We start from the raw sequence: 27,883 nt of genomic DNA, 5'->3' as shown, positions 1-27,883 counted from the left end.
AAGCAAAGAGCATGTTAAATAAAAAGGTTGATAAAACATGTTTTTATTACGTGCACGTCAGTGTCCCTGTAAGCAAGTGGGCACCTAAAACGGATAAGCTAAAACCGGTAAAGTATAAATATGGAAACAGCGCTTTTTTGAAAAACAAAACAAAACTGAATACAGTTAAGAGTTTATGTTCAACTGTTATGTCAATGATAAATGTAATATGTTTCATCATCATTTTACACAAAATAAGCCTAAATTCTTCCTTTTTCCCCGAATCAATGTAAACAGAGCCCAGATGGACGTATCGAAGTCAAAGGGCAGCATGGAAGTTCATCACTGCACATTAAAGATGTGGACTTGTCAGATTCAGGGAGATACGACTGTGAAGCTGCAAGTAGAATTGGAGGGCACCAAAAGAGCATGTACCTTGATATTGAATGTAAGTTATTTTCATTTTTTTCAGTTGTGTACTAAGACAACTTTTTTCTTCTTTGAAAAACATGAAATTTTGTAGGAAAATCAAAACACAAATGTTCATGTTGCAGTATTTGATGCATAACATTAGAAGGAATGTAGCCAAAGTTAAGTTATTAGAGACATCTAGTGGAGGTTATGGGAGATTTCACAATATAGATTTGACTGTATTTAATAGTCTTGATACTGCTTACCCTAAAAATTTTGACGTTTTAATGGATCGTTTAGCCTAAATCACAATGTAAACAGAACTATATTCGTTATCAGTAATTGATCAACACCTCCTTAGATTTTTATGTGTTTATTCTTAATATTATTGGTCCTGTGTTTCATGTATGTAGTGAGCATTTAATTTCTCATTCAGGTTTTGTTGAATTATTTCACATCTTCATAAATTATTGTATAATATTTAAAATACAGTATTTAGGATACTCTGTTTTGGAAGGACTGATTGTGAACCAAATTCAAGTTGTTTTTGATCACAGGTGCAGTCCTTCTTTGCTTTTAAAAGCTTACATATTGGTTTATTCAGCTTTTTCTGGAATTGCTCTCTAAGCAAAGAACTGCATCCCACAAATAGTGGTCTATTGTGTTTCTCTTGGCTTTCAGTTGAAAATACTTTATATTTTTGTAGATTATTTCATCATTGGTCAATATTATTTGTGAGGATATGTTTAGCCTTTGGATATTTAGCATTTCCCTAGATATTTTACTGTTACTAATTTCTAATTTAATTCAATTTTGCTTCAAAAAATATTCTCTATATGGTTTTGATTATTGTTGTATTTATTGAGGTTTGTGTAATGTCCCAGCATATTATCTGTCTAGTGAATACATACTATGTACTTGAAACACTTATATGTTCTTTAAATCTATGTATTCAAAATTTGTTTTGTTCTATTAGAGTGATGGTTGTTAAAATTCTCTACCATAGTTGTGAACTTTTCTTTCTCTCTCTGTAATTCTGTTTATTTTTGCATTTTGTGTATTCAGAGGCTCAGTGACACAATATACATTTATAGTCTGTATCTTCTCTTAGTGCCCTGTTGTTGATAAACCAGTGAACATGAATTCACTTGCTGAAAATAATACCATATACTATTTTAAACTCTTGATATCAGATGTCAGAAATGATTCTTACTGGGATAAAATCAAGTGTTTGTAGGGTTGTGTTTCTTTGTGGAGGCTCTGCAGTTTCTAGAATATGCCCACTTTGCTTAACTTGCAATCTCCTTCCATCTGCAAAGCCAGTAATGGTAGAATGAGTTCCACATCCCATCATATGACTGATTCTGCTTCCTTCATCACACTGTCTCTAGCTTTGACTTGCCTGCCATTTTATTGGACCCACATTGGATAATCCAGGATAATCTTCTCAACGCAACATCCTTAATTTAGTCACAGCTGCAAAGTTCCTTGGACAATGTGAATTTATGTGCTCAAAGGTTCAGGATGTGCTTATCTTTGGTGGATCATTTTTCTCTCTCTAATGTATGCCTTCCTCATGAATGATTCATTTTCTCTACTAATCCCTGACTAGGTGTATTTTGTCTGATGTACAAATAGCTATTCAGGCTCTCTCAGAGTTGATAATCTGACACTTTATATTAAATGTAAAAGCTTTGCAACAATACAGATGCCTTTACAAGTACTCCACACTGATCTTTTAAAACATTTTTTGATGTCAAATGTATTACATCCATATTCATTTTAATTGAGACTCTCACCATAAATTATGATGTTTTATTTTAATAAATTATAGCTATATTAAGGAACTTGAAAGGGAAAAATCTTATTTACTCATGTTTTTATAAGTTCTTTTTTGTCTTCCTCTATCCTTACAGATCCAGATTTTCCTCTAATATTGTTGTCCTCCAGTCTTAGGATATTTTTTTCCCATTTATTGTAGAGCATGACTGTTGGGGATATAATCTATTATTTATTATTATTATTATTTTCATCTGAAAATGTTCTCCCTCTCTATCATTCCTGATGACTTTTTCCCTTGGAAGGAATTCTGGGTTGTCATTTCTTTAAAGATGAGGTTCCTCTGTCTTCTAGCCTCCTTGGATTCTGGTGATAAATCCATGGCAATTGTATTTATTTATCACTTATATGCCATGTGTCATTTTTCTAAAGCTGAGCTCAATTTATTTTCTTCATCTTTGTTGCTTATAATTTTGACTAGGATATGTCTAGATGTGGTTTTCTTTGGGTTTATCCTGTTTGAGGTATACTGAATTTCTTGACTCTGTAAATTTATATTTGTCAATATATTTGACAGTTTTTAATCTATAAATATTTATTCTGTTCTAATCTCTTTCTCATCTCTAGGACTTTTAACTACAAACATATAGAATTTTTGACTCGAAGATATCTGAGACATTGTTCAGTGTTATGAATCTTAGGTTTCGCTATTCTTTAGATTAGACAATATCTGTTGTTTGCTTTTAAAGTTAACTGATTCTCTGGTGATAATCTCCTTACTGCTACTGAGTCCATTCAGTGAATTTTTTGTTTTATTTAAGATATTAATTTTTTTAGCTCTAAGTTTCTTTTTTTCTATTTTGTATTTTTTGTTTCTCTGCTGAGATTTCCTATATATACATTTATTCTGTATATGTTTTTGTTTACCTCATTGAACATAGTTAAATTAGCTGCTCTAAAATCCATATTTAATAGTTGTAACATTTGAGGTATTTTGGAGTGTGCATATGATAATTGTATTTTCCCTTTAGAATTGTTCATATTCTCCTGGTTCATGGAATGTTGAGAAATATGGCATTGTGTCATGGATACTATAAATATTATCCTGTGCAGACTCTGGGTCTCAACAACCATCTGGAAAAAAGTATTTTAAGTAGATAATCATCCCTGAATTCTGTGTTGTCTCCTGTAATCAGTTATTCAAATCTCAGTTGATTTCTTAACATCTTTGCTATGCATTTTATATCTGTTCTAAGTATGTAGAGCTCAGAGTTTAGGCTGAGTATTCTGTGGTTTTATACCCAGAATTATGGCATCTCCTCTCTGATTCTCGTCTGGGATAATCCCCACACTATTCAACCTGTATTGGCTTCTTTCCGGGGTACCTCTATATTTCTGGATGTGTTTTATGTCCAGAATCACTTTGAAACTCCTTATCTAGCATCTTCCCTCTAGACATAGCAATGAGGCTGGGAAAAAACAAAATCGAAAGCAAGGAAACTAGTTTTCATTCCCCCCCAAAACCCCAATTTTGTTTTGGTCCCTCTACAGAAGCCTTAGGGTAGTGTTGTTATTGTTTTGTTTGATTTGTGCTATTTTCAGTCTTTTTAATTATTCCCAGTAGGGGGGTTGGGCTATATCATTGGCATGCTCAGCCAGCAATTTTTATTTCCTCCATTCTTTTTTTTTTTCAAATTTTACTTTTACTTTTTATAGTCATATTGGCTCAGCTGGTAAAGAATCCACCTGCAATGTGGGAGACCTGGGTTCGATCCCTGGGTGGGGAAGATCCTCTGCAGAAGAGAATGGCAACTCACTCCAATATTCTTGCCTGGAAAGAGAATTCCATGGAAAGAGGAGCCTGGCAGGGCTACAGTCCATGGGGTCGCAGAGTGGAACATGACTGAACAACTCACACACACACACACACACACACGCAGCTTTAAATAAACGGTTACCATGATCAAAAGATTGTTCAATTGCAAAGGCCTAACAAGGTCCGTCTAGTCAAGGCAATGGTTTTTCCCGTGGTCATGTATGGATGTGAGAGTTGGACTGTGAAGAAGGGTGATCGCTGAAGAATTGATGCTTTTGAACTGTGGTGTTGGAGAAGACTCTTGAGAGTCCCTTATACTGCAAGGAGATCCAACCAGTCCATTCTAAAGGAGATCAATCTTGGATGTTCATTGGAGGGACTGATGCTAAAGCTGAAACTGCAATACTTTGGCCACCTCATGCGATGGGTTGACTCACTGGAAAAGACTCTGATGCTGGGAAAGGTTGGGGGCGGGAGGAGAAGGGGACGATGGAGAATGAGATCGCTGGATGGCATCACTGACTCTGTGGACATGGGTTTGAGTGAACTCCGGGAGTTGGTGATGGACAGGGAGGCCTGGCGTGCTGTGATTCATGGGGTCGCAGAGAGTCAGACACGACTGAGCGATTGAACTGAACTGAACTGAAGAATGAATTTTAGGTTCATAGCAAGATATAAATGTTCTCATGTATGTGCCCAACCTCTACTCTGTGGTAGCCATGTGAGATTATTACCTTCTAGGTACTTCAGTTCAGTTCAGTTCAATTCAGTCGCTCAGTCGTGTCCAACTCTTTGTGACCCCATGAATCACAGCACGCCAGGCCTCCCTGTCCATCACCAACTCCCGGAGTTCACTCAAACTCATGTCCATCGAGTCGGTGATGCCATCCAGCCATCTCATTCTCCGTCATCCCCTTCTCCTCCGGCCCCCAACCTTTCCTAGCATCAGAGTCTTTTCCAGTGAGTCAACTCGTCACATGAGGTGGCCAAAGTATTGCAGTTTCAGCTTTAGCATCAGTCCTTCCAATGATCACCCAGGATTGATCTCCTTTAGGATGGACTGGTTGTATCTCCTTGTAGTCCAAGGGACTCTCAAGAGTCTTCTGGAATAGCACAGTTCAAAAGCATGATTTCTTCAGTGCTCAGCCTTCTTTATGGTTCAACACTCACATCCATAAATAACTACTGTAAAAACCATAGCTTTGACCAGACAGGCCTTCATCGGCAAAGTGATGTCTCTACTTTTCAAAATTCTGTCTAGATTTGTCATAGCTTTCCTTCCATATAGCAAATGTCTTTTAATTTCATGTGTGTAATCACTATCTGCAGTGATTTTGAAACCCAAGAAAATAATATCTGTCACTGCTTCCACCTTTTCCCCTTCTATTTGTCATGAAGTGATGGAACAGGATGCCATGATCTTAGTTTTTTTTCACCCTCATCAAGAAGCTCTTTAATATAATTCAATGGAATGTAATCCCATCAGAAGTTATTCATGTGAATAAATATTTAAATTTTAGAAATAATAAGAATATTTTATTTCTCCATCTTTGATTCAAAACAGTATAAAATTATAAACATTACAAAGAAATTATACATTGTCACAAATATTTTACAAAAATTGTCTTTAGTATGTGATTCAAGAAACTGAATTGTAATATTGTAAGAATGAGTGGAAAAGAATTGAGCCATTTATAATTTGATACCAACCACATTTTTTACAGTAATACTAAACTTAGAAGGTGTTTAGATTACATCTTTTTTTTGTTGTTGCTCAAAATCTCTTTTGTGTTTCAGTTTAAACAGACTCCTTGGCATCCTGCCAGTTCATTTTCAATATTCCAAAGGCATTACTTTTTCTAAGAAGCAAGAGTTGAACTAGAGTTTCAATTTATAAAACACAGGAGATAACAGGTGTGTGATATGTAGTTGAACACAATAAGCACCGACTACATAGCATGTTTGATTACAATTAGAGTATCATTAAGTTTTGTGACTAGGTACTCATTATTTATTATCTGTTAATTAGATTTAATTATTTTGTGTGACAAATTTAATTTAACAGTTACATGGTAACAATGCCTGTTAAGAAATATTGAATTTTTTATTTGCATTTTATTCTCATTGAGCTCTCTGCACCTGCTTTTATTTCTTAGAGATAATAGCGATATTTAAATGCATTTTCTCCTGTATAAAAGAAGTTAGCTATATTGGAAAACTCTTAAGGATTTAGAGAGATTAATTAATCTCTTAATATAAGACTCATGTTATTTGCATACATATTCCATTTATTGTATCACACAATTATTTTCTCAAGATTTGCAATCACTCAAAATAGCTAATTCTAGTAGCATTCTCTCTTACTTGTACTGGATGAGGTGGGTAACGTGTGACCATGATTTTAACATTTAAAAATAGTATCTCAATAAGCAGATAGAAATTAGAAAAGCTCCTTGTTTATCACAGACAAGCATTTTATATCTGTGATTAAAATCTTCTCTTATGAACCTATCCTATGCACTCACCATAATACATTTAAATCGTTCAGACTTTAAAGAAGATGGCTCTTCTTTAAAGAAGATTACTTTATAGAAGTAATTTGGTTCTAATGCCAGCAACTACTTAGATTTTATACCCAACATGAGAATTTCAGTGTCAACATCTGAAAGAAATATAAAGTTTATGTCTACAGCCAGAAGATAAGAAAACAAGAGAAAGAAAGGTGAAAAAATCATTTCACTGCTCATCTGTAATTTTTAACCCAGACTTTACATGGACCCTCTGTGAAAACTTGAAATATCTAGCATTTTTAATGTGTACAGATACTATAACTTACTCTAGTTTTATCACATCTGTGTCTATTTCTGACAGATATAATTGATGCAGATTAAATATTGTGAAAATGTACTTTAGAGATTATGATGATGAAAAGTTGTTAAGAAATTTTAGAAAATATTTAACCCTTGAAAAGATACATCTTCAGTTCAATTCAGTCGCTCAGTTGTGTCCGACTCTTTGCGACCCCATGAATTGCAGCACGCCAAACCTCCTTGTCCATCACCAACTCCCAGGATTCACTCAAACTCATGTCCATCGAGTTGGTGGAGCCATCCAGTCATCTCATCCTCTGTTGTCCTCCTGCCCCCAATCCCTCCCAGCGTCAGGGTCTTTTCCAATGAGTCAACTCTTCACAAGAGGTGGCCAAAGTATTGCAGTTTCAGCTTTAGCATCAGTCCTTCCAATGAACACCCAGGACTGATCGCCTTTAGAATGGACTAGTTGGATCTCCTTGCAGTCCAAGGGACTTGCAAGAGTCTTCTCCAGCACCACAGTTCAAAAGCATCAATTCTTCGGCAATCGGCTTTCTTCACAGTCTAACTCTTACATCCATACCTGACCACTGGAAAACCCATAGCCTTGACTAGATGGACCTTTGTTGGCAAAGTAATATCTTTGCTTTTTAATATGCTATCTAGGTTGGTCATAACTTTCCTTCCAAGGAGTAAGCGTCTTTTAATTTAATGGCTGCAATCAGCATCCGCAGTGATTTTTGAGCCCAGGAAAATAAAGTAAGCCACTGTTTTCACTGCCTTCCCAATTATTTGCCATGAAGTGATGGGACCAGATGGCATGATCTTAGTTTTCTGAATGTTGAGCTTTAAGCCAACTTTTTCACTCTCCTTTTTCACTTTCATCAAGAGGATTTTTAGTTCCTCTTCACTTTCTGCCATAAGGGTGGTGTCATCTGCATATCTGAGGTTATTGATATTTCTCCCAGCAATCTTGATTCCACCTTGTGCTTCTTCCAGCCAGCGTTTCTCATGATGTACTCTGCATATAAGTTAAATAAGCAGGGTGACTTTGATGTACTCCTTTTCCTATTTGGAACCAGTCTTAGATATGAGCAAATATCAAACAAGCAAATGAAATAGTCATTTTGTGTAACTACTGGATTTATCACTACCTCTTGGCACCTGCTTAACTTAATGGTCCGAAATATCAAACTCTACCTTCAATTCACCACAGTTTTCTGCCCTTCCTCTGGAATGAAGACTTTGTCTCAGTGATCCCAGTTCTCACTGGTACAGTGAGTGTCCTAGTTTGTGCAGCTATAATGAAATATCTTAGGCTGGGCTTTAGCAGAACCTTTTATTTCGCATGATCTGGAGGTTGGAAAAGCAATATCAGGATGCCATAATGGTCAAGTTCCTGGTGAGTGCTCTTTTGCAGGTTATTATCACATGGCCTTTCCTTCATATAGAAAAAGAGATACCTCCTCTCTCTTTATCTCTCTTTAAGGAAATTAATCCCATGATGGGGTTTCTACTCTTACGACTTCATCTAAAATTAATTACTTGCAAAGATCCCACCTCTAAGCAATATCACATGGAAGATTAGGGATCAACATGTCAATTTGGAGGAGACACAAAATTCATTCATAAGAATGAACTTTCTGTGTTTGACAGAGAAAACCGCATCACAGAACTTTAAAGGACCAGGCTGCACATTAAGATCACATCTTTCCAATCCTTCACTAGTGTCACTGAGTTTTGTCATCTTGAAGACCCTGAAAAATATACCAAGACCTTGTGGTAGATTGCTTACAGCCTGGCTTAGTCTGTTTGAGCTGCTATAATAAAGTACCATAGACTGGGTGACTTATGAAAAACAAAAATCAGTTTCTCACAGTTCTGGAGACTGGAAATCAGAGATTAGGGAGCCAGCATGGTTGGGTTCTGGTGAGGACCTTTTCCAATTACAGACCACTGTCTTCTGGTTCTATCCTCCTATGATGGAGAGTAGAACCAGAGGAAAAAGCTCTCTCCTAACTCCTTGGGGCACAGATCCACCTCATCTATTCCTAATCACCTCTCCAAAGCCACACCTCCTAATCCCATCACATTGGAACATGTGAATTCTATGGGAACACTGACCTTCAGTCCATAACAGTGCTCCCCCTCCCTCTCCTCCTTCTTAGGATGTGGAGCTAGTAGGTTTGTCTTCTTGGATTTATTATCTGATAGTTTAGTCTAGAATAGCATGACGATCAAAAGTTAAGGTACCTAATTCTTGAAAAAGATCAATCCAACACTTTGAATCTAATCAGCCAGAATTCTGTGGTGATAAAGCCATAAATCTGAATTTTGGGGTTGAATTTCAGTGGAGCAAAGGCAAGGACAAGCCTTTGTTTTAATACTGTCCAAGTATGGTTGATATTAAGCCAGCTCACAGTATGTGATGGTGTAAACTTGATAGCAATTTATTTTTAATATATTGGACTTTGCTAAAATAATATATAAAGTCATAGTAATAGGAGCTATTAGATTTTAATGGATCTACTGGGTCTAATCCTAGCACATTGGTCAAGTGGTTTAAATTACCAAAGCTTCAGTGTTTTAGTGTGTAAAGAGGAAGTGTTGGCTCTAAATTTATTATTTTATGAATTTAAGCATTGTTTAGTTCCTGAGCATGTCTGTCCCTTTTGAGACCCCATGGACAGTAGCTGGCCAGGCTCATCTGTCCATGGGATTTCCCAGGGAAGAATATTGGAGTGGGTTGCCATTTCCTTCCTCCAGGGGATCTTCCAAAGCTAAAGACTGAGCCCAGGTCTCCTGCCTAATCAGGTGGGTTCTTTACCACTGAGACACCAAGGAAGCCTGAGTTTAAGCATACTAAGGTTCAAAATTTAATTACATACTTTCATTAAAACAATTAGCCTCCAATAAAAAAAAAGAGAAAAAAAAATATTTATCAGGCACGTACTACACACCAAGCACTTATACAGGTGTTGAAAATGTAGAATTATAATAAAAACAATACACTCTATGGACCTTCAGTTCAGTTCAGTCGCTCAGTCGTGTCCAACTCTTTGCACCCCTATGAATCGCAGCATGCCAGGCCTCCCTGTCCATCACGAACTCCCCGAGTTCACTCAAACTCATGTCCATCGAGCCAGTGATGCCATCCAGCCATCTCATTCTCTGCCGTCCCCTTCTCCTCCTGCCCCCAATACCTCCCAGCATCAGAGTCTTTTCCAGTGAGTCAACTTGTCACATGAGGTGGCCAAAGTATTGGAGTTTCAACATTAGCATCGGTCCTTCCAATGAACACCCACGACTGATCTCCTTTATGATACACTGGTTGAATCTCCTTGCAGTCCAAAGGACTCTCAAGAGTCTTCTCCAACACCACAGTTCAAAAGCATCAATTCTTCAGTGCTCAGCTTTCTTTATAGTCCAAATCTCACATCTATATATGACTACTGGATAAACCATAGCCTTGACTAGATGGACCTTTGTGGACAATGTAATATCTCTGTTTTTTAATATGCTATCTAGGTTTGTCATAACTTTCCTTCCAAGGAATAATCATCTTTTAATTTCTTGGCTGAAATCAACATCCTCAGTTATTTTGGAGCCCCCAAAATAAAGTCAGCCATTGTTTCCACTGTTTCTCCATCTATTTGCCATGAAGTGATGGGACCAGATGCCATGATCTTAGTTTTCTGAATGTTGAGTTTTAAACCAACTTTTTCACTCTCCTCTTTCACTTTCATCAATAGGCTCTTTAGTTCTTCACTTTCTGGAATAAGGGTGGTGTCATCTGCATATCTGAGGTTATTGGTATTTCTTCCGGCAATCTTGATTCCAGCTTGTGCTTCATCCAGCCCAGTGTTTCTCGTGATGTTCTCTGCATGTAAGTTAAATAAGCAGGGTGACAATATACAGCCTTGACATACTCCTTTTCCTATTTGGAACTAGTCTGTTGTTTCATGTCCAGTTCTAACTGTTGCTTCCTGATCTGCATATGGGTTTCTCAAGAGGCATGTCAGGTGGTCCTGTATTCCCATCTCTTTCAGAATTTTCCACAATTTATTGTGATCCACACTGTCAAAGGCTTTGGCATAGTCAATAAAACAGAAATAGGTGTTTTTCTGGAACTCTCTTGCTTTTTCAATGATCCAGTTGTTGTTGGCAAGTGATCTCTGGTTCCTCTGCCTTTTCTATAACCAGCTTGAACATGTGGAATTTCACATTTCATGTACTGCTGAAGCCTAGCTTAGGGAATTTTGAGCATTAATTTACTAGCATGTGAGATGAATGCAATTGTGTGGTAGTTCAAACATTCTTTTGCATTGCCTTTTTTTTGGGATTGGAATGAAAACTGACCTTTTCCAGTCCTGTGGCCACTGCTGCTTTTTCCATATTTTCTGTCATATTGAGAGCAGCACTTTTACAGCATCATCTTTTAGGCTTAGACTGGATTACTGTGATATTAAATGGTCTGCCTTGGAAGCAAACAGAGATCATTCTGTTATTTTTGAAATTGCGTCCAAGTACTGTATTTCAAACTCTTTTGTTGACTCTTGTGCTATTTCATTTCTTCTAATGGATTCTTGCCCACAGTAGTAGATATAATTGTCATCTGAGTTAAATTCACCCATTGCAGTCCATTTTAGATCTCTGATTCCTAAAATGTCGATGTTCACTCTTGCCATCTCCTGTTTGACCACTTCCAATTTGCCTTGATTCATGGACCTAACATTCCACGTTCCTATGCAGTATTCCTCTTTACAGTATCGGACCTTTCTTCCATCACCACTCACATCCACAACTCAGTGTTGTTTTTCCTTTCTTCCGTCTCTTCATTCTTTCTGGAATTATTTCTCCACTGATCTCCAGTAGCATTTATTGGGCATCTACCGACCTGGGGAGTTCATCTTTCTGTGTCCTATCTTTTTGCCTTTTCATACTGTTCATGGGGTTCTCAAGGCAAAAATGCTGAAGTGGTTTGCCATTCCCTTCTCCCGTGGACCACATTTTATCTGATCTCTCCACCATGATCCTTCTGTCTTGACTGGCCCTACATGGCATCGTCATAGTTTCATTGAGTTAACAAGACTGTGGTCCATGTAATTAGATTGGTTAGTTTTCTGTGATTGTGGTTTTCAGTCTGTCTGCCCTCTGATGGAGGTTTTAAGTCTGTCTGCCCTTTTGAGGTAAAAAGAGAAATTATCAATGCAGTCAGCCCAATACCATGAAAGACAAGCTATTTTTCTTACTTTTCTATTTGTGTTTTTCTCATGTTTCATAATATGATTAATTTTTCTTTCAAATACTCTAAAGGCTAAAACAATTGATTTAAACATTTTTATTGTCCTGAGCATTATTTCTCATTATGACTGCTTATTTTAATTATTATGAAAAGATCTTTTTTTGATCTTTACTCAAAAATAAGAATTAGATATGTAAAAATTCAAGATCATACCCTAATAAACCAAGTAAAAATTTCATTAGAATATATACACATTTATTTTAAAATTTTATTTAAAATGTTTTGATTTTTCACAACTAGCTATTCCTTCTTAGAACAAGTAAAAATCTTGCTGCTATAATATAATGTACACAGAGACAAACTTTATTATTTCTAGCGACTTTATTTTACTGAAGAAGAAAAGAAACACATATTTCTGACCTTTCAGATGCTCTTGGGAAAATCCCAAAAATGTTTTTGCATGTAATAGATATCCTAAAATCTTTATCATGTTTTTATTTATATTTGGAGTTCAGAGAAATCAAAATCACTTTCACAGATATATTCATTTGGTGAATTAAAATTGTAGGTGACTGGAAAACTATGTGATTGCTTATTTAATTAAATGGACAATATTTTTTTTAATAGACATAAAAGGTTACAAAAATGCTTTCTTGATTAAATTTTGTTACCTATGGTGTTTTTCATACAGGCTGAAAAACTGGGTTCTTGTTTTTATATACTTTTAAATTAATTAAAAAGCATTAATAATATTATAAAACTCAATTATGTATAATATGAACCTGTGCATAATAGTATAGTACAGATATTTTATATTTATTGGTATATTCATTGACTAAACTAATAGTTACCAATGCTTAAAATATGTTAGATTAAAAAGAAAGAAAGTACATACATTTTTAGGTAAAAAAAATACTGTCTAAAAGGAGAAACTCATACAAATAAACTATTATTTTAGGAGAAGCTATACATTTTTTGGTTTTATTTACTATGATTCAAATGATCTTAAATATATCACATAGGCTTTAATTCTAATCATAATTTGAATTGCTTTATTTATTCTATCTGGCTTAAGTTGCTTTGCTCTATTATGTAAAAAATTATTATGTTTTAATAATAGTTTATATCTCTTTAAGTAAAAGATATTCTAACTAACTACACATTAAAAATATAAAATGTATAAACATAAACAGTAGTTAAGCAGAAAGAAATTGTGATCTTTGTGATCTAAGTCCTATTAAATAATACTGTGTTTGTTTGAAAGTTATAAATATATGACAGCTAGTTACCAATTTTCAGTTTTCAATTAAGAGACTTTAAAGGGTGTAGAAAAGGATTATATAATTCCCAGCTTTTCAGTATTGCAGTTAAAAGGGGATAAATACAAAGGTTAAATGGTGATAATAATAAGACATAATGTGATTAATTGCAGTTAAATTTGCTAATTATATAACATACTTAAAATAATGAATGACAGGTCGTCTGCACCATTTTAACCATTATCATCGTCATTATTTCAATGTTGTTTTTATTAGAATGGTAATGATGATGACAACAATGCTGAGTTTTTCTTCTTTGTTTTCTATTTTTGTGACCCAGTTATTCTATTATGTATCAAATAAGCAGCATTCTAGAATTCACGTCCAAGGTCTTTAAGATATAATAGTGGAAATATTTTCATTTGCTTTTAATTTTTTAAAATTTATTTATTTTAATTGGAGGCTAATGACTTTACAATATTGTACTGGTTTTGCCATACATTGACATGAATCTGCCCCAGATTTACATGTGTTCCCCATCTTGAACCCCCCTCCCACATCCCTCCCCATCCCATCCCTCCGGTTCATCCCAGTACACCAGCCCCGAGCATCCTGTTTCATGTATCAGACCTGGACTGGCGATTCGTTTCACATATGATAATATACATGTTTCAATGTCATTCTCCCAAATCATCCCACCCTCGCCCTCTCCCACAGAGTCCAAAGACAAGTCCTCAGGGTTTGATAGACCTGGCGAGTTTAAGAAGTGAATTACATTTTGGAGCTATTTTTAACCACATATAAAATCAACAAACTAGACATCAAAATAAGTCACCAGATAAAGAGTTTGCATTTAATTTGATAGTTTTCTTTTCAATTCTAGTAATGTTGACAAACTTTAAAATTGTTTGACATCAGTAAACACAAGTTACATAAGTTTCAGCATGTGCTACTGCTAAATCAGATGCTGAGGAAATTAATATCATTGTTATTTGTAAGCAACTTTAACACTGCTATATCCGTATGACCAGTCTTCCCTCCTTTGATCACTCAGAAATTCTTATGAGATTCACTTAAGTTTCTATCCTAAATTTATATGTGAAATTGTGCATAATAATAATAATATAATCTAAAATGATATAGCCTTTTTTGGAGATTTCAATTATATAATGCAGCAATAGGGAACAGACTAGCCACAGGTAGTACAATACTTATTAATATTTGTATGTATGATTTAAGGAGGAGACAGATTTGGACAAGAGAAAGAATAGCAATAGTGGAAAGAGGATTAATTCATCTTACTTATGATCAACATTTTCTTATGTTCCATCACTGTTGTTTATTGCTCAGTTGTGTCCGACTCCTTTGACACAACAGTCAAATTAGAATACAGCATATGCTAAAAAGTCACAGGTATCTTAATGTAAATGATGCTTATGACTCCAGAGTTATAAAATATGCTGAGATTTATGCATAACTTGACTGCTCAAATTTAGCACAGCAAATGCACACCCAGCACTGTGGTTAGTTGCAATAAGCACGCATTTAATTTAGTATTCCATGGAGCCATTAGAATTCCCATGATACCATGAATTGAATCCAGTTAATTGCCATAGCTGATTCTGCATTGAGTGAACATACATTAGAACCAGATATATGAAATTATTAATTGAATTATCCTCTACATGTGCCAAAGGATATATTAGTTTTTATTCCCTTGGTAGTTTCCCTCAGCATAAATCAAATGAGAAAATTCAGTCACTGAGAAAAGAGTCAAGGTATTTTAGATTATTCTTAAAAAATGTGCAGTTAATTCTTAGCTTATTTAAAGGACTGACTTCTTAACAAAATAGGCAGTAAGAATCTGTGAAAAGCAATGCATTACTATAGATTTAATGGAGGATTGAAGTACTAAGTTCTGTGATTTTAGGAAAGTCAAGCAAATATCTTCCTTTGTTAAATGGAGTGCTACTGTCTCAAAATACATACTTGTACTGGATTTTAATTAATTCAATTAGCTATTACCTACTAAGTGTCAGATATAGATTCAGGTGCTGTACAGCGAAAAGCAACATCATCTTTACTGTCACGAAACTTACATTTTAACTAGGTAGAATGAAGGCATGCAACTGCATTGAGATGAAATAAATCAGAAAGTGATTAAACAGATGGGACTAACAGTACAAAAGGCTGAAAGCCTGAAAGAGGTATGGATGGTTAGAGTTTAAGGGATATAGTTAACCTGATGGATACAAGGTCACAGGTACAAGGCCAGCTAATGTTGAACTTTGTACATCATCAAGAAGTTTTTGACTTAAGAGGTATGATGAGAACTTTTGGAAGGGTTTAAGCAGCATAGTAACATTATCTTGAAATAGAAGCTAGTAGGCCAGTAAGCCAGTTGGAATAGGGCTTCTAAAATTTACTAGGTAATGAATATGGCCTTGAACTTGGATAAAATAGTGGCATGGAGGGAAGAAAATGATATCTTTATATACTGTGATTTATGGTGAGGAAAGCTTTTGAAATAGAATATTCTATTACACAATAAAATTGTTGTTGCTAGTATGTGTGGCTCTTAAAATCTAATATTCATGATATAAAATTTTCAGTTTTTTCTTTAATTTAATTTAATATTTTATTTAGCATTTTAAGAACCACTCATACTAGCCACAACAGTTTTGTTGTTTTACAAGGATAATACATATTATGCTAACAATATGATTTTAAAAGACATAATTTGTTTTTCATTGTTTGTAAAGCTTACCCTAATAAGCTTTTTATTCACAAAATGGAGAGTATTTCATATAGTGAGGTTGTATAGTGAGTTGCCCTATTTAATTAATCATGAAGTGAAAGTGAAAGTTGCTGTCATGTCCAACTCTTTGCAACCCCATGGACTGTAGAGTCAATGGAATTCTCCAGGCCAGAATACTGGAGTGGGTAGCCTTTCCCTTCTCCAACCCAGGAATCGAACTGGAGTCACCTGCATTGCAGGTGATACCAACTGAGCTATGGGAAGCTAAGTTAATCATGAGCCTCTCAAAATTCAAGACAAAGCTTTTTATATTTCAGCTCTCATAATCTGGGTTGTGTTTTGTGATCAGCTCTGGCTTTCCCAGGAGCAGGCAGAATTCAAGAATCTAGCTGTTGCTGTTGCTGCTGCTAAGTCACTTCAGTCGTGTCCAACTCTGTGTGACCCTATAGACGGAAGCCCACCAGGCTCCCCCGTCCCTGGGATTCTCCAGGCAAGAACACTGGAGTGGGTTGCCATTTCCTTCTCCAATGCGTGAAAGTGAAAAGTGAAAGTGAAGTCGCTCAGTCGTGTCCGACCCTTAGCGACCCCACGGACTGCAGCCTACTAGGCTCCTCCATCCATGAAATTTTCTAGGCAATAGTACTGGAGTGGCTTGCCATTGCCTTCTCCGAAGAATCTAGCTAGCGCTCTGCAAAAAGTGAGACTAAAATCAGGTCACAGTTACCAATCACCAAAAAAAAACGTGTTCAGGAAAAAAAAAAAAAAAAAAAGACTTCAGAGACTGAGAGGAAATGACAGAGAAAGTGAAATTCTTGTGTTAAGCAAGTAATTGTCAGGTACAGTGATGACTGTATTGTGTGTTCAGCTAATACTGGAGTGGGTAGCCTTTCCATTCTCCAGAGTATCTTCCCAATCCAGGGACCGAACCCAGGTCTCCTGCACTGCAGGTGGATTCTTTACCAGATGAACCACAGGGGAGGCCAATAAGGGGAGAGAGTGAGGCAGAGAGAGCAGTGAAGGAGACGAATGGAAAGGAAAGGAGAGGAGCGTAAAGGAAAGGAAAAGGAAGGGATAGAAAAGGGCAGTCATCAAAAACAGGAGTAGCTCGACATCAAGTCTGAAGCAGTCTTAAAGTTGCTTTGATGCCTCCTGTTAAGCCTAGAATATGAGTTTTCTGATTCCAACTTTGAGGAAATAACAAATTCAGATCATGGCAAGCTTTGCAGTTTCTTCTTAGGCTGGCAACTTTAAGTAAGAGATTCAGTCGAGGTAATGGACGACAGAGGATGAGATGGTTGGATGGCATCACCGACTTGATGGAAATGAATGTGAGCAAGCTCCGGGAGTTGATGATGGACAGGGAAACCTGGCATGCCGCAGTCCATGGGGTCTCAAAGAGACATGACTGAGCGACTGAAGTTAATGGATATAAGTACTGTTGAAATACTCTGATCTATACAGCTGCCATTTAATTAAATCCATATAATGTCTCCTTACATCTTTTCATTGTGATAATAGCTAGGGGAGCATAGTTCCTTGATTTTTAAAAAATCTGTATTCCTTTTACATCCAGCTTTAAAAAATCTCCTTCTTACAGTCTATGAAGTAATATGTAGATTTTTATTAATCATGTAAACATATAGTAGAAGATATGAAAGCCTAAAAATAATCTGTTTCTCAATATCATTGCCATTGCCACCTAGGACCTCTTGTATTATTTTTCTCTTATGAATTCTGTGATTTTTAAGATATTAACTTATTAAAATCATATTTATGAAAGCAAGATTAGCCTTCATTTTCATTATATATTCATGGATATATATTTATATTCAATGTAGTCTCTATATATAATGTATATATGTGAGTACATGTATATATAAATATATGTGAAGTGAAGTCGCTCAGTCGTGTCCGGCTCTTTGCGACCCCGTGGCTCCTCCATCCGTGGGATTCTCCAGGCAAGAGTACTGGAGTGGGTTGCTATTTCCTTCTCCAGGGATCTTCCCAACCCAGGGATTGAACCCAGGTCTCCTGCATTGGAGGCAGACGCTTTAACCTCTGAGCTACCAGGGAAGTCAAATATATGTATAATATGTATATATTAAACTACCAGATGCTTTTAAAAACAAGAATAGTTAGCATAACCAAGTGAAGTCGCTCAGTCATGTCTGACTCTGCTGCCCCATGGACTGCAGTCTACCAGCCTCCTCTGTCCATGGGATTTTCCAGGCAAGAGTGCTGGAGTGGGTTGCCAGTTCCTTCTACAGAGGATCTTCCCTACCCAGGGATCAAACCCACGTCTCCCACATTGAAGGCAGACGCTTTACCACCTGAGCCACCAGGGAAGAGGTTTACAAAATTCTAGTCAAAAGCAAATGTTAGCTTTTATGTGGTTCACTGTCAAAAGTAATATTTACCAATATGTGTTAAATATTAAAACTCTCCTCTACATTTTACAAAAATTTGTCCTAGGTTCATGTTTTCTATGTTTGTGGACTCTTAGAGATTAAAGAAACCAGTTCAATTCAATAATTCTATAAATAAAGTACAAAAGAAAGAAAAGAAAACCTAAAGTTCAAATTAAGAAACAGAAAACGAAGGCTACGTCTTTGCTCTCTGGCAGAATTGGAACTGCAATTCAATGGCAGGCCTGAAGCTATTTCCAATATGGTTGTGGTTTTTCAGTCATTCAGTTGTGTCAGACCCCTTGAGCCCCTTGAATGGCAGCATGCCAGGCTTCCCTTTTCTTCACTATCTCCCGGAGTTTGTTGAAACTCATGTCCACTGAGTCAGATGCCATCCAACCATCTCACCCTCTGTTGCTACCTTCTCCGCCTGCCCTCAATCTCTCCCAGCAACAGGGTTTTTTCCAAAGATTCTGCACTTTGTGTCAGGTAGCCAAAGTATTGGAGCTTCAGCTGCAGCTTCAGCATCATTCCTTCAAAAGACTATTCAGTGTTGATTTCCTTTAGGATTGACTGGTTTGATCTCCTTGCTATCCAAGGGACTCTCAGAAGTCTTCTCCAGCATCGTAGTTCAAAATCATCAGTTCTTTGGTGCTCAGCCTTCTTTATGACTCAACTCTCACACCCAAACATAACTACTGGAAAAACCATAGCTTTGACTATACAGACCTTTATTTGTAAAGTGATGTCTCTGCTTTTTAATACACTATCTAGGTTTGTCACAGCTTTTCTTCCAGGGAGCAAGTGTCTTTTAATTTCATGGCTGCAGTCACTGTCTGCAATAATTTTGAACCCCCAAAAAATAAAGTGTCACTGTTACAATTGTTTCCCCACCTACCTGCCATGAAGTGATGGGGCTGGATGTGACGATCTTAGTTTTTTTTTGAATGTTGAGTTTTAAGCCAGCTTTTTCACTTTCCTTTCAACTTCATCAGGAGGCGCTTTAGTTCCTCTTCACTTTCTGCCATAAGGGTGGTGTCATCTGCATATCTGAGTTTATTGGCATTTCTCCCACCAATCTTGATTTCAGTGTATGACTCATCCAGCCCAGCATTTTTCATTATGTACTCTGCATATAAGTTTAATAAGCAGGGGGACAATATGCAGCCTTGACACACTCCTTTTTCAATTTTGAACCAGTCCATTTTTCCATGTCCAGTTCTAACTGTTGCTTCTTGACCTGTATACAGGTTTCTCGGGAGGCAGGTAAGGTAGTCTGGTATTCGCCATCTCTTTAAGAATTTTCCAAAGTTTTAGTTCACACAGAGGCTTTCATGTAGTCAATGAAGCAGAAATAGATGTTTTGGTTTTTTTTTCTGTAATTTTCTTGCTTTTTCTGTGATCCAATGGATACTGGCAATTTGATCTCTAATTCCTCTGCCTTTTCTAAATTCAGCTTGTATATCCGGAAGTTCTCGGTTCACATACTGTTGAAACCAAGCTTAAAAGATTCCAGTGCAATATTTTGCTTGTAAACAACAACAAGCAAAATTCTGCATTCCAGTGTAAATAGTTCACCCACTATTGTGTGTATGTATGTCCAGATTCTTTTTGTAAAACTTTTGACAATCTCTGTGCTCTATGAACTTGATATGCTTGCAAATATTGGAAGTTAAAATTCATCCTCTTTGGGGAAGCTTTCCATGTGAATCCCCTGCAATTTGTAACTGGGGTCATTGCTAATACCTTTGGAGACAGTAACCTTACCTATTCCACTTCTGCTGAATTGTATTTTGCCTTGTGGTATTTTGTTGTTCAATCGCTAAGCCTTGAGGTAGAGTATTTGTTTTTGTATCTGCCTGAGCCACTATAAAGGATTCCCTGCTGGCATGAATTCCCCCCATTTAAAAATTGCTTATCATAACACAGACACACAGTAATAATTCTGTATAATTAGTGCAGTGGTTACCCTACCCAGAGGTGAACATTCAGAATCTTTAAGAGGGAGCCTTAGGCATCCGATTCCTTTCCACAACAAGCTCAAAATATGATCTTGGGGAATAGCCAGGGAACAAAAGTTTTCTACCTAAACAACTATCTCTAACATTTGCTAATGGCTTAGTATCAGTAGCCATAAACTGTTATATTATTCTGACTGCTGCTGCTGCTGCTAAGTCACTTCAGTCTTGTCCGACTCTGTGGGATCCCATAGACGGCAGCCCACCAGGCTCCCCCGTCCCTGGGATTCTCCAGGCAAGAACACTGGAGTGGGTTGCCATTTCCTTCTCCAACGTGTGAAAGTGAAAAGTGAAAGTGAAGTCTCTCAGTCATGTCTGACTTGTAGCGACCCCATGGACTGCAGCCTACCAGGCTCCTCCGTACATGGGATTTTCTAGGCAAGAGTACTGGAGTGGCTCGCCATTGCCTTCATTATTCTGACTAGAGATGTGCAATTGGTTCAATCATTAATATTTAGAAAATTTTTAATGTTTCTTTTTGCAAGGCACCTTACCATGGCAGTGTTTGAAATGACTGATAGTTAAAGTATCACACCAAATAAAACCAAAGCATAAACAAAGTGCAAAGTATTTTCAATATTCTATAAAGTATACTGAACTTTAAACTGATTTTGTAGGAGTAAGTTTTGTAGCAGAACAGAATTTCATTATCCTTTAGAAATATCATCTAATATAGACATTTCAATACAAATAGGGACATTATTTAAGGGATCAAGTACAATATATGATAACAAAATGCTGACAGAATTAAAGATGAGTATTACTGTCTTGAGAACATAAGAAAAAATACACTGCTGATTTTTTTAAACTATAAAGCATATTACTTATTGTGCAGTGACTTAATTTTTTAAATGGAAATTAAGGTTTCTTACAATTAAATTTTGAATACCTACTGTTTCTTGATAAATAAAACTGAAAATTTCCCTAAAGTGATGTATATATGTGTCCAGTATAGAGTGAAAGTTAAGTCGCTCCATTGTCTCTGACTCCTTGCGATCCCACGGACTGTAGTCTACCATGCTCCTCCATCCATGGGATTCTCCAGGCAAGAATACTGGAGTGGGTTGCCATTTCCTTCTGCAGGGAATCTTCTCAATCCAGGGATCGAACCCGGGTCTCCCTCATTGCAGGCAGATGCTTTACCCTCTGAGCCACCAGGAAAGACACATAGAGTGAATTCATGTGTGCAAAGAGCCAACTTATCGGAAAAGACCCTGATGCTGGGAAATACAGAGCAGGAGGAGAAGCGGGTACAGAAAATGAGATGATTGGATGCCATCATCGACTCAATGGACATGAGTTTGAACAAACTCCAGAAAACAGTAAAGAATAGGGAAACAGGGTGTGCTGCAGTCCATGGGATCTCAACAGTAGGACATGACTTAGTGACTGAACAATATATTCACATATATTTGCATACGTGAACATATATATATATATATATGCACATGAAAGAATCAAAATTAAAATTTCACTGTTGAGAAAGAACAGAATGGTAAATGTATCAGTATTCATATTTGACATTTTTAGAATATGGAAGATATTTTTGGCAGTTATGTTTAGTATAGTACGTAGCTATAACCTATATATGATGTTTTTATTAACAAAACCCCCTTAGTCTTCATTATAGTCTAGAATATTTTTTATTAGAGGTAGTATATATTCAGGAAAAATACGTATGAAATATAGCACTATATACACTGTGATTTTCAGGTTCAAATATGAGGACACATACTCAAATTGTCAACCCCCAGTACATGTTAGAAAAAGCAATGATGGAAGCAATGTAATATATTTTCATATCATAATGTTTCAACAATTATTTGGAAACAGATAACAAGTTAGTTACTTTATCAATATCATAATAGGTAGTTGAATATTAAGCTCTATTTGGGAAATTCCTGTGAATTTTTCTGATGTAAAAATTATATGATAAAAACATTTTAAGTGAAAATAAAATTAAGAAGTGTTTTAAAAGGCAATTGTATTTTAAGATATTAGTAAATATTCCCATTTGGGGATGAAATTTGTTCTTTATTGAGATGTCAGCTGGTAACTTCTACTTACTTTGGGCTTTTTATTTTTTTAATGCAAGAACTAACCTGTCAAGATTAGAGCAAAGTACTGTGAGTTGGCCTTCCTATGTGGCACTAGTGGTAAAGAATCTGCCTGCTAATGCAGGAGACATAAGCGACTCCATTTGATACCGAGGTTAGGAAGATCCACTGAAGGAGGGCATGGAATTCCACTCCAGTATTCTTATATAGAGAGTTCTATGGACAGAGGAGCCTGGCAGCTTACAGTCTGTAGGGTTGCCCAGAGTCGGATATGACTGAAGCAACATAGCACGCACACACGGTGAGTTAGCATGTTCATACATTTCTTAGTCACAAGAAAGCTAGACAGCACTATTTTAAAATTACCTTTGAAATAAACATCTGTATATAAGCAGTGGCCAAATTATGAACTATATAATTGTTATTGGTCTCCAGCCGCTAAGTTTTGTCCAAATCTTGCAACCGCATGAACATCAGCACACCAAGTTTCCTGCTTTTCACAGTCTCTGGAGTTTGCTCAAACTCATGTCCATCGAGTTGGGGATGCCATCCAACCATCTCATCCTCTGTTGTCCCCTTCTCCTCCTGCCTTTGATCTTTCCCAGTATCAGGGTCTTTTCTAATGAGTAGACTCTTTACATCAAGTGGTCAAAGTATTGGGGCTTCAGCTTCAGCATCAGTCCTTCCAATGAATATTCACGACTAATTTTCTTTAGGATTGATGGATTTGATCTCCTTGCTGTCCAATGGACTCTCAAGAGTCTTCTCTAGCACCACAATTCAAAAAAGCATTAACTGTTCAGCACTCAGCTTTCTTTATGGTCCTACGCTAACATTCATTCATGACTACTGGAAAAACCATAGCTTTGACTGTATAGACCTTTGTCAGCAAAGAGATGTCTCTGCTTTTTAATAAGTTGTCTAGGTTTGTCAGAGCTTTCCTTCCAGTGAGCAAGATTCTTTTAATTTCATGGCTACAGTTGCTGTCCACAGTGACTTTGGAGCCCAAGAATATAACATCTGTCACTGTTTTGACTTTTCCCCGTCTGTTTGCCGTGAAGTGATGGGACCGATGCTATGATCTTAGGTTTTTGAATGTTGAGTTTTAAGCCAACTTTTTCAGTCTCCTCTTTCACACTCATCAAGAGGCTCTTTAGTTCCTTTTCATTTCTGCCATTGGAGTGGTATCGTCTTCATATCTGAGGCTGTTGATATTTCTCAGATTAATATCCTGAGTTTTTAATCTAAGAACTATTTATTCAAGAGTAGGTTGCTAAAACACTCTAGCCATAAAATCCATAGTTGGGAAATGACCGGCATTCCCCAGAATATATTTCTTCTTACATGTTAGCTTCTTGTCCATCAGCGTGGAAATTGGAAAAGTGCTCATTTTAATAATCTCACATTCTTCAGTTCAGTTCAGTCACTCAGTCGTGTCCGACTCTCCGCAACCCCATGAATCACAGCACGCCAGGCCTCCCTGTCCATCACCAACTCCCGCAGTACACTCAAACTCATGTCCACAGAGTTGGTGATGCCATCAAGCCATCTCATTCTCCGTCGTCCCCTTCTCTACCCGCCCCCAACCTTTCCCAGCATCAGAGTCTTTTCCAGTGAGTCAACTCGTCGCATGAGGTGGCCAAAGTATTGCAGTTTCAGCTTTAGCATCAGTCCCTCCAATGAACATCCAGGATTGATCTCCTTTAGAATGGACTGGTTGGATCTCCTTGCAGTATAAGGGACTCTCAAGAGTCTTCTCCAACACCACAGTTCAAAAGCATCGATTCTTCGGCGATCAGCTTTCTTCACAGTCCAACTCTCACATCCATACATGACCACGGGAAAAACCATAGCCTTGACTAGACGGACCTTGGTTGGCAAAGTAATGTCTCTGCTTTTTAATATACTATCAAGGTTGGTCATAACTTTCCTTCCAAGGATCAAGCGTCTTTTAATTTCATGGCTGCAATCAGCATCTGCAGTGATTTTGGAGCCCAAAAAAATAAAGTCTGACACTGTTTCCACTGTTTCCCCATCTATTTCCCATGAAGTGATGGGACCAGATGCCATGATCTTTGTTTTCTGAATGTTGAGCTTCAAGCCAACCTTTTCACTCTCCTCTTTCACTTTCATCAAGAGGCTTTTGAGTTCCTCTTCACTTTCTGCCATAAGGGTAGTGTCTTCTGCATATCTGAGGTTATTAATATTTCTCCCAGCAATCTTGATTCCAGCTTGTGCTTCTTCCAGCCCAGCGTTCCTCATGATGTACACTGCATATAAGTTAAATAAGCAAGGTGACAATATACAACCTTGACGTACACCTTTTCCTATTTGGAACCAGTCTGTTGTTCCATGTCCAGTTCTAACAGTTGCTTCCTGACCTGCATACAGGTTTCTCAAGAGGCAGATCAGGTGGTCTGGGATTCTTAGCATTACCTAAAAATAAGTGAGGGTACTAATGTGACATGATTTTAACTAAAATCATTCTGATATGTATTATATATTTATTTTATTGCTTAAATACATATAAAGGACATAATAAAATGCTTCCTTGGTTATTACTTGGTATTATCGCTTCAAACATGAGTTCCAATGTTGAGTGACATTGTTAATGATCTATAGAAACTAATCTCTGATAATATATTCATCACTGGTAATACAATAATTGGCATAGAAGTGTAGTTTCATGAAAGGAATATAAAAAGCCAAAGATTGTGGTCTGGGCTTCCCTGGTGGCTCAGATGGTAAAGTGTCTGCCTGCAATGTAGGAGACCCAGGTTCGATCTCTGGGTCAGGAAGATCCCCTGGAGAAGGAAATGGCAACCCACTCCAGTATTCTTGCCTGGAAAATACCATGGAAGAATGAGTCTGGTGGGCTGCAGTCGATGGGATCATACAGAGTCGGACATGACTAAAGTGACTGAGCACACACACAAAGATTGTGGTCTTGACTCTGCCATCATGCTCCTCAGTACCCCAGAACAAGGTTTCTCTTCTTGTAATGACTACTTGGTGAATTCACAAAGTTGGGTATAAATCTTCCATCTTTCCCTGTCTGAATGTCTGGCTGGGTATACTTTTTGCATGTGATTCATCTAAAAAATACTTATAACTCTAACACTTTACATGTACAAAATTACAGAAAACAGATCAATGTCTGCTTCAGATCTGTCTTTGTCATCTCCTCTTAAAAAGAAGAAAGTAGTTATTTTTTTTAATTACCTTTCTTGGGAGTATGCTTTCTTTTCTCAAAGATAAATTATTCTGACACTTGCTAAAAATTATAAGGAAAACTTTATTCAAAACTGTTGCAGTAGGGGTCAAGACTGTTGTGATGAAGGAGGAAGATTAAACAGAACTCTGAGTACAAGGACAAGTAGGGATTTATAGCCAATGAAGCAGAATGACAGGAGTCAATGGATCAAAAATTATTAAGAAGAACTTGATTAAATTTCAAGGAGAACACAATTCTTACTAAACTGGCCTAATAGGGTTCTTCTAAAAGCAGGCTATGGACATATACATTAAGGAACTTGACCAGATATTGCAAGTAATCAGCTATCAAGGGTGGAAAGAGTCTCACTAAACTGACTTAACAGCATTCCCTTTTAAAGGTAAATCAGAGACAGAGCTAAGGGACAAAGACCATATAAAAAATGGGTCCTATAGAAGTCTGACTAAAGCTTTATCAAGGAGGGCATTTTTGCCACTTCCCTTGATTCTCATTGAAAGAAAATCTTTACCTTCCTATCCAGTGAATGACATATTTCAATTTGTCACTATTCAGGTTTCTCTTATTTTTCTTGTCAACTCTGCTCAAGTGAAAAATGTGTCCTTCTGATTAAGTATTTCTATTCATTATAGTTTGTAAAATATTTTAATTCAAAAGTTAATGTGATTACGGGGACATACAGTTCCTTAAGAGATGCTTCCAGAATTTTACATTTCATGTAGTCTTGAATTGACACAAAATGCAAAGAATGCAACTTCAAGGTGAAAATTTGTCTATGCCTGCTTTTTTTCTATCTGTCTATAAATTATTGTCTGATCTTTCTACAGTTCTACTCATGAAATGTTCCCTTCCCTTCCTCTAATTTTTTTAACTGCCATAAGTTATTTCCTCTGTACAAAATTTGAAGCCTTTCATAATGTGAAAGCCTTAATTTTCTGAAAATTAAAATTTTTGATTTATCATCATGAGATATGGTTATATATTTTAGCCTAAAGTCTTCATATGTTGCCTCAGCCAGTCACATCTTTTTTCAGAAAGTGGCCCCATACCAACTGCTCAACTTCATTAACATGCCAGTCTTGTGCCAGTAAATACTGCTGCCTTGCTACTGTCTTGACATTTGCATAGCATACAACGTACAGGAGTTTAGTTTCTGTTTTACTGTAGATGGGATTCATCAATATTTTCCTGCCTCATAGCTCAAATACATTTTTAAATGTGGCTTTTAGCATAGCATATATTTCCTGTAGCACGTTTGCATTCAGCATCAGTAATTCCAAATTAAATTCCCACTGAGATCATCAGGCAAGCAATTAGTGGCAATTGCTTGCTTTTATAGAGTAGTCAAATCATGCCCAAAGTTTATGGCTAAATTATAATAATATAATACACATACACACAGATGCTATATTTTGGATGGAGCAGGCTGTAAGTCAGGTGTTAATAGTTACATTAACGTGTGATTTTCATATTGGGCTACATATACATACAAATATACTATTTATAAACCTCTCCCTAGAATATTACAATGCCAAAGAGATTATATTTCATATATATTAACCAGTAATAAAATATTTTATAGATAGAGCTAGAGCTAGAAATGGATATAGACTTAGCTTTTGACTTTAAATATCAGGAAGTTTGTGTTCTCTTAGTTACACCCCAAATATGTTCTTAGATTTTTCCACTGAATCTTCCCAGGTCGTGAAAAAGTGTTTTTTTTTTTCCTTCCCTCTCTCCTTCAGAATACCTTCTGTTTATTTTAACTGAACCATTGGGTTTAATTTACTGACAATATCCAGTAAATTTGGCGTGTGGTTTTTGAGAACCAAGTAATCATCTTACATTTTATATGCCATCAGCTACATGGTCGTGACCAAGACAAATCTTTTTTATTAAAGTAAAATTAACCTTTTATTAGTTTTACTGTATAACATAGTGATTTGTTATTTTTATGCATTAGGAAATGATCACCAGGATAAGTCTAGTTATATCCATACAAATTATTAGTAAATTATTGCCTATATTCCTAAGGCCATCCGTATATTACAGCCCTGGTATTATTCATATTATAACTGGAATTATGTTCCTTTGATCTCCGCCCCTATTTTGCC

At 36.7% G+C, this 27,883-nt stretch overlaps 1 protein-coding gene across 2 annotated transcripts in view; it reads left to right on the top strand.

Moving 5' to 3' along the window:
• The window catches only part of NCAM2 (neural cell adhesion molecule 2), a 579,580-nt gene that overhangs the window by 430,448 nt on the left and 121,249 nt on the right, over positions 1 to 27,883 (top strand). For both annotated transcript variants that reach the window (XM_055421878.2, XM_055421887.2), the window contains exon 9: positions 277 to 427. In XM_055421878.2, the coding sequence (XP_055277853.1) occupies positions 277 to 427 (151 nt within the window). The remainder of the gene's footprint in view (positions 1 to 276; positions 428 to 27,883) is intronic.

The sequence above is a fragment of the Moschus berezovskii genome, chromosome 1, assembly GCF_049115385.1.
Source record: "Moschus berezovskii isolate FMDL1 chromosome 1, NW_MosBer_1.0, whole genome shotgun sequence".
Lineage (NCBI taxonomy): Eukaryota > Metazoa > Chordata > Mammalia > Artiodactyla > Moschidae > Moschus > Moschus berezovskii.
Note: the sequence above shows the minus strand (reverse complement) of the source record. Positions and strands in the feature narration are given on the sequence as shown.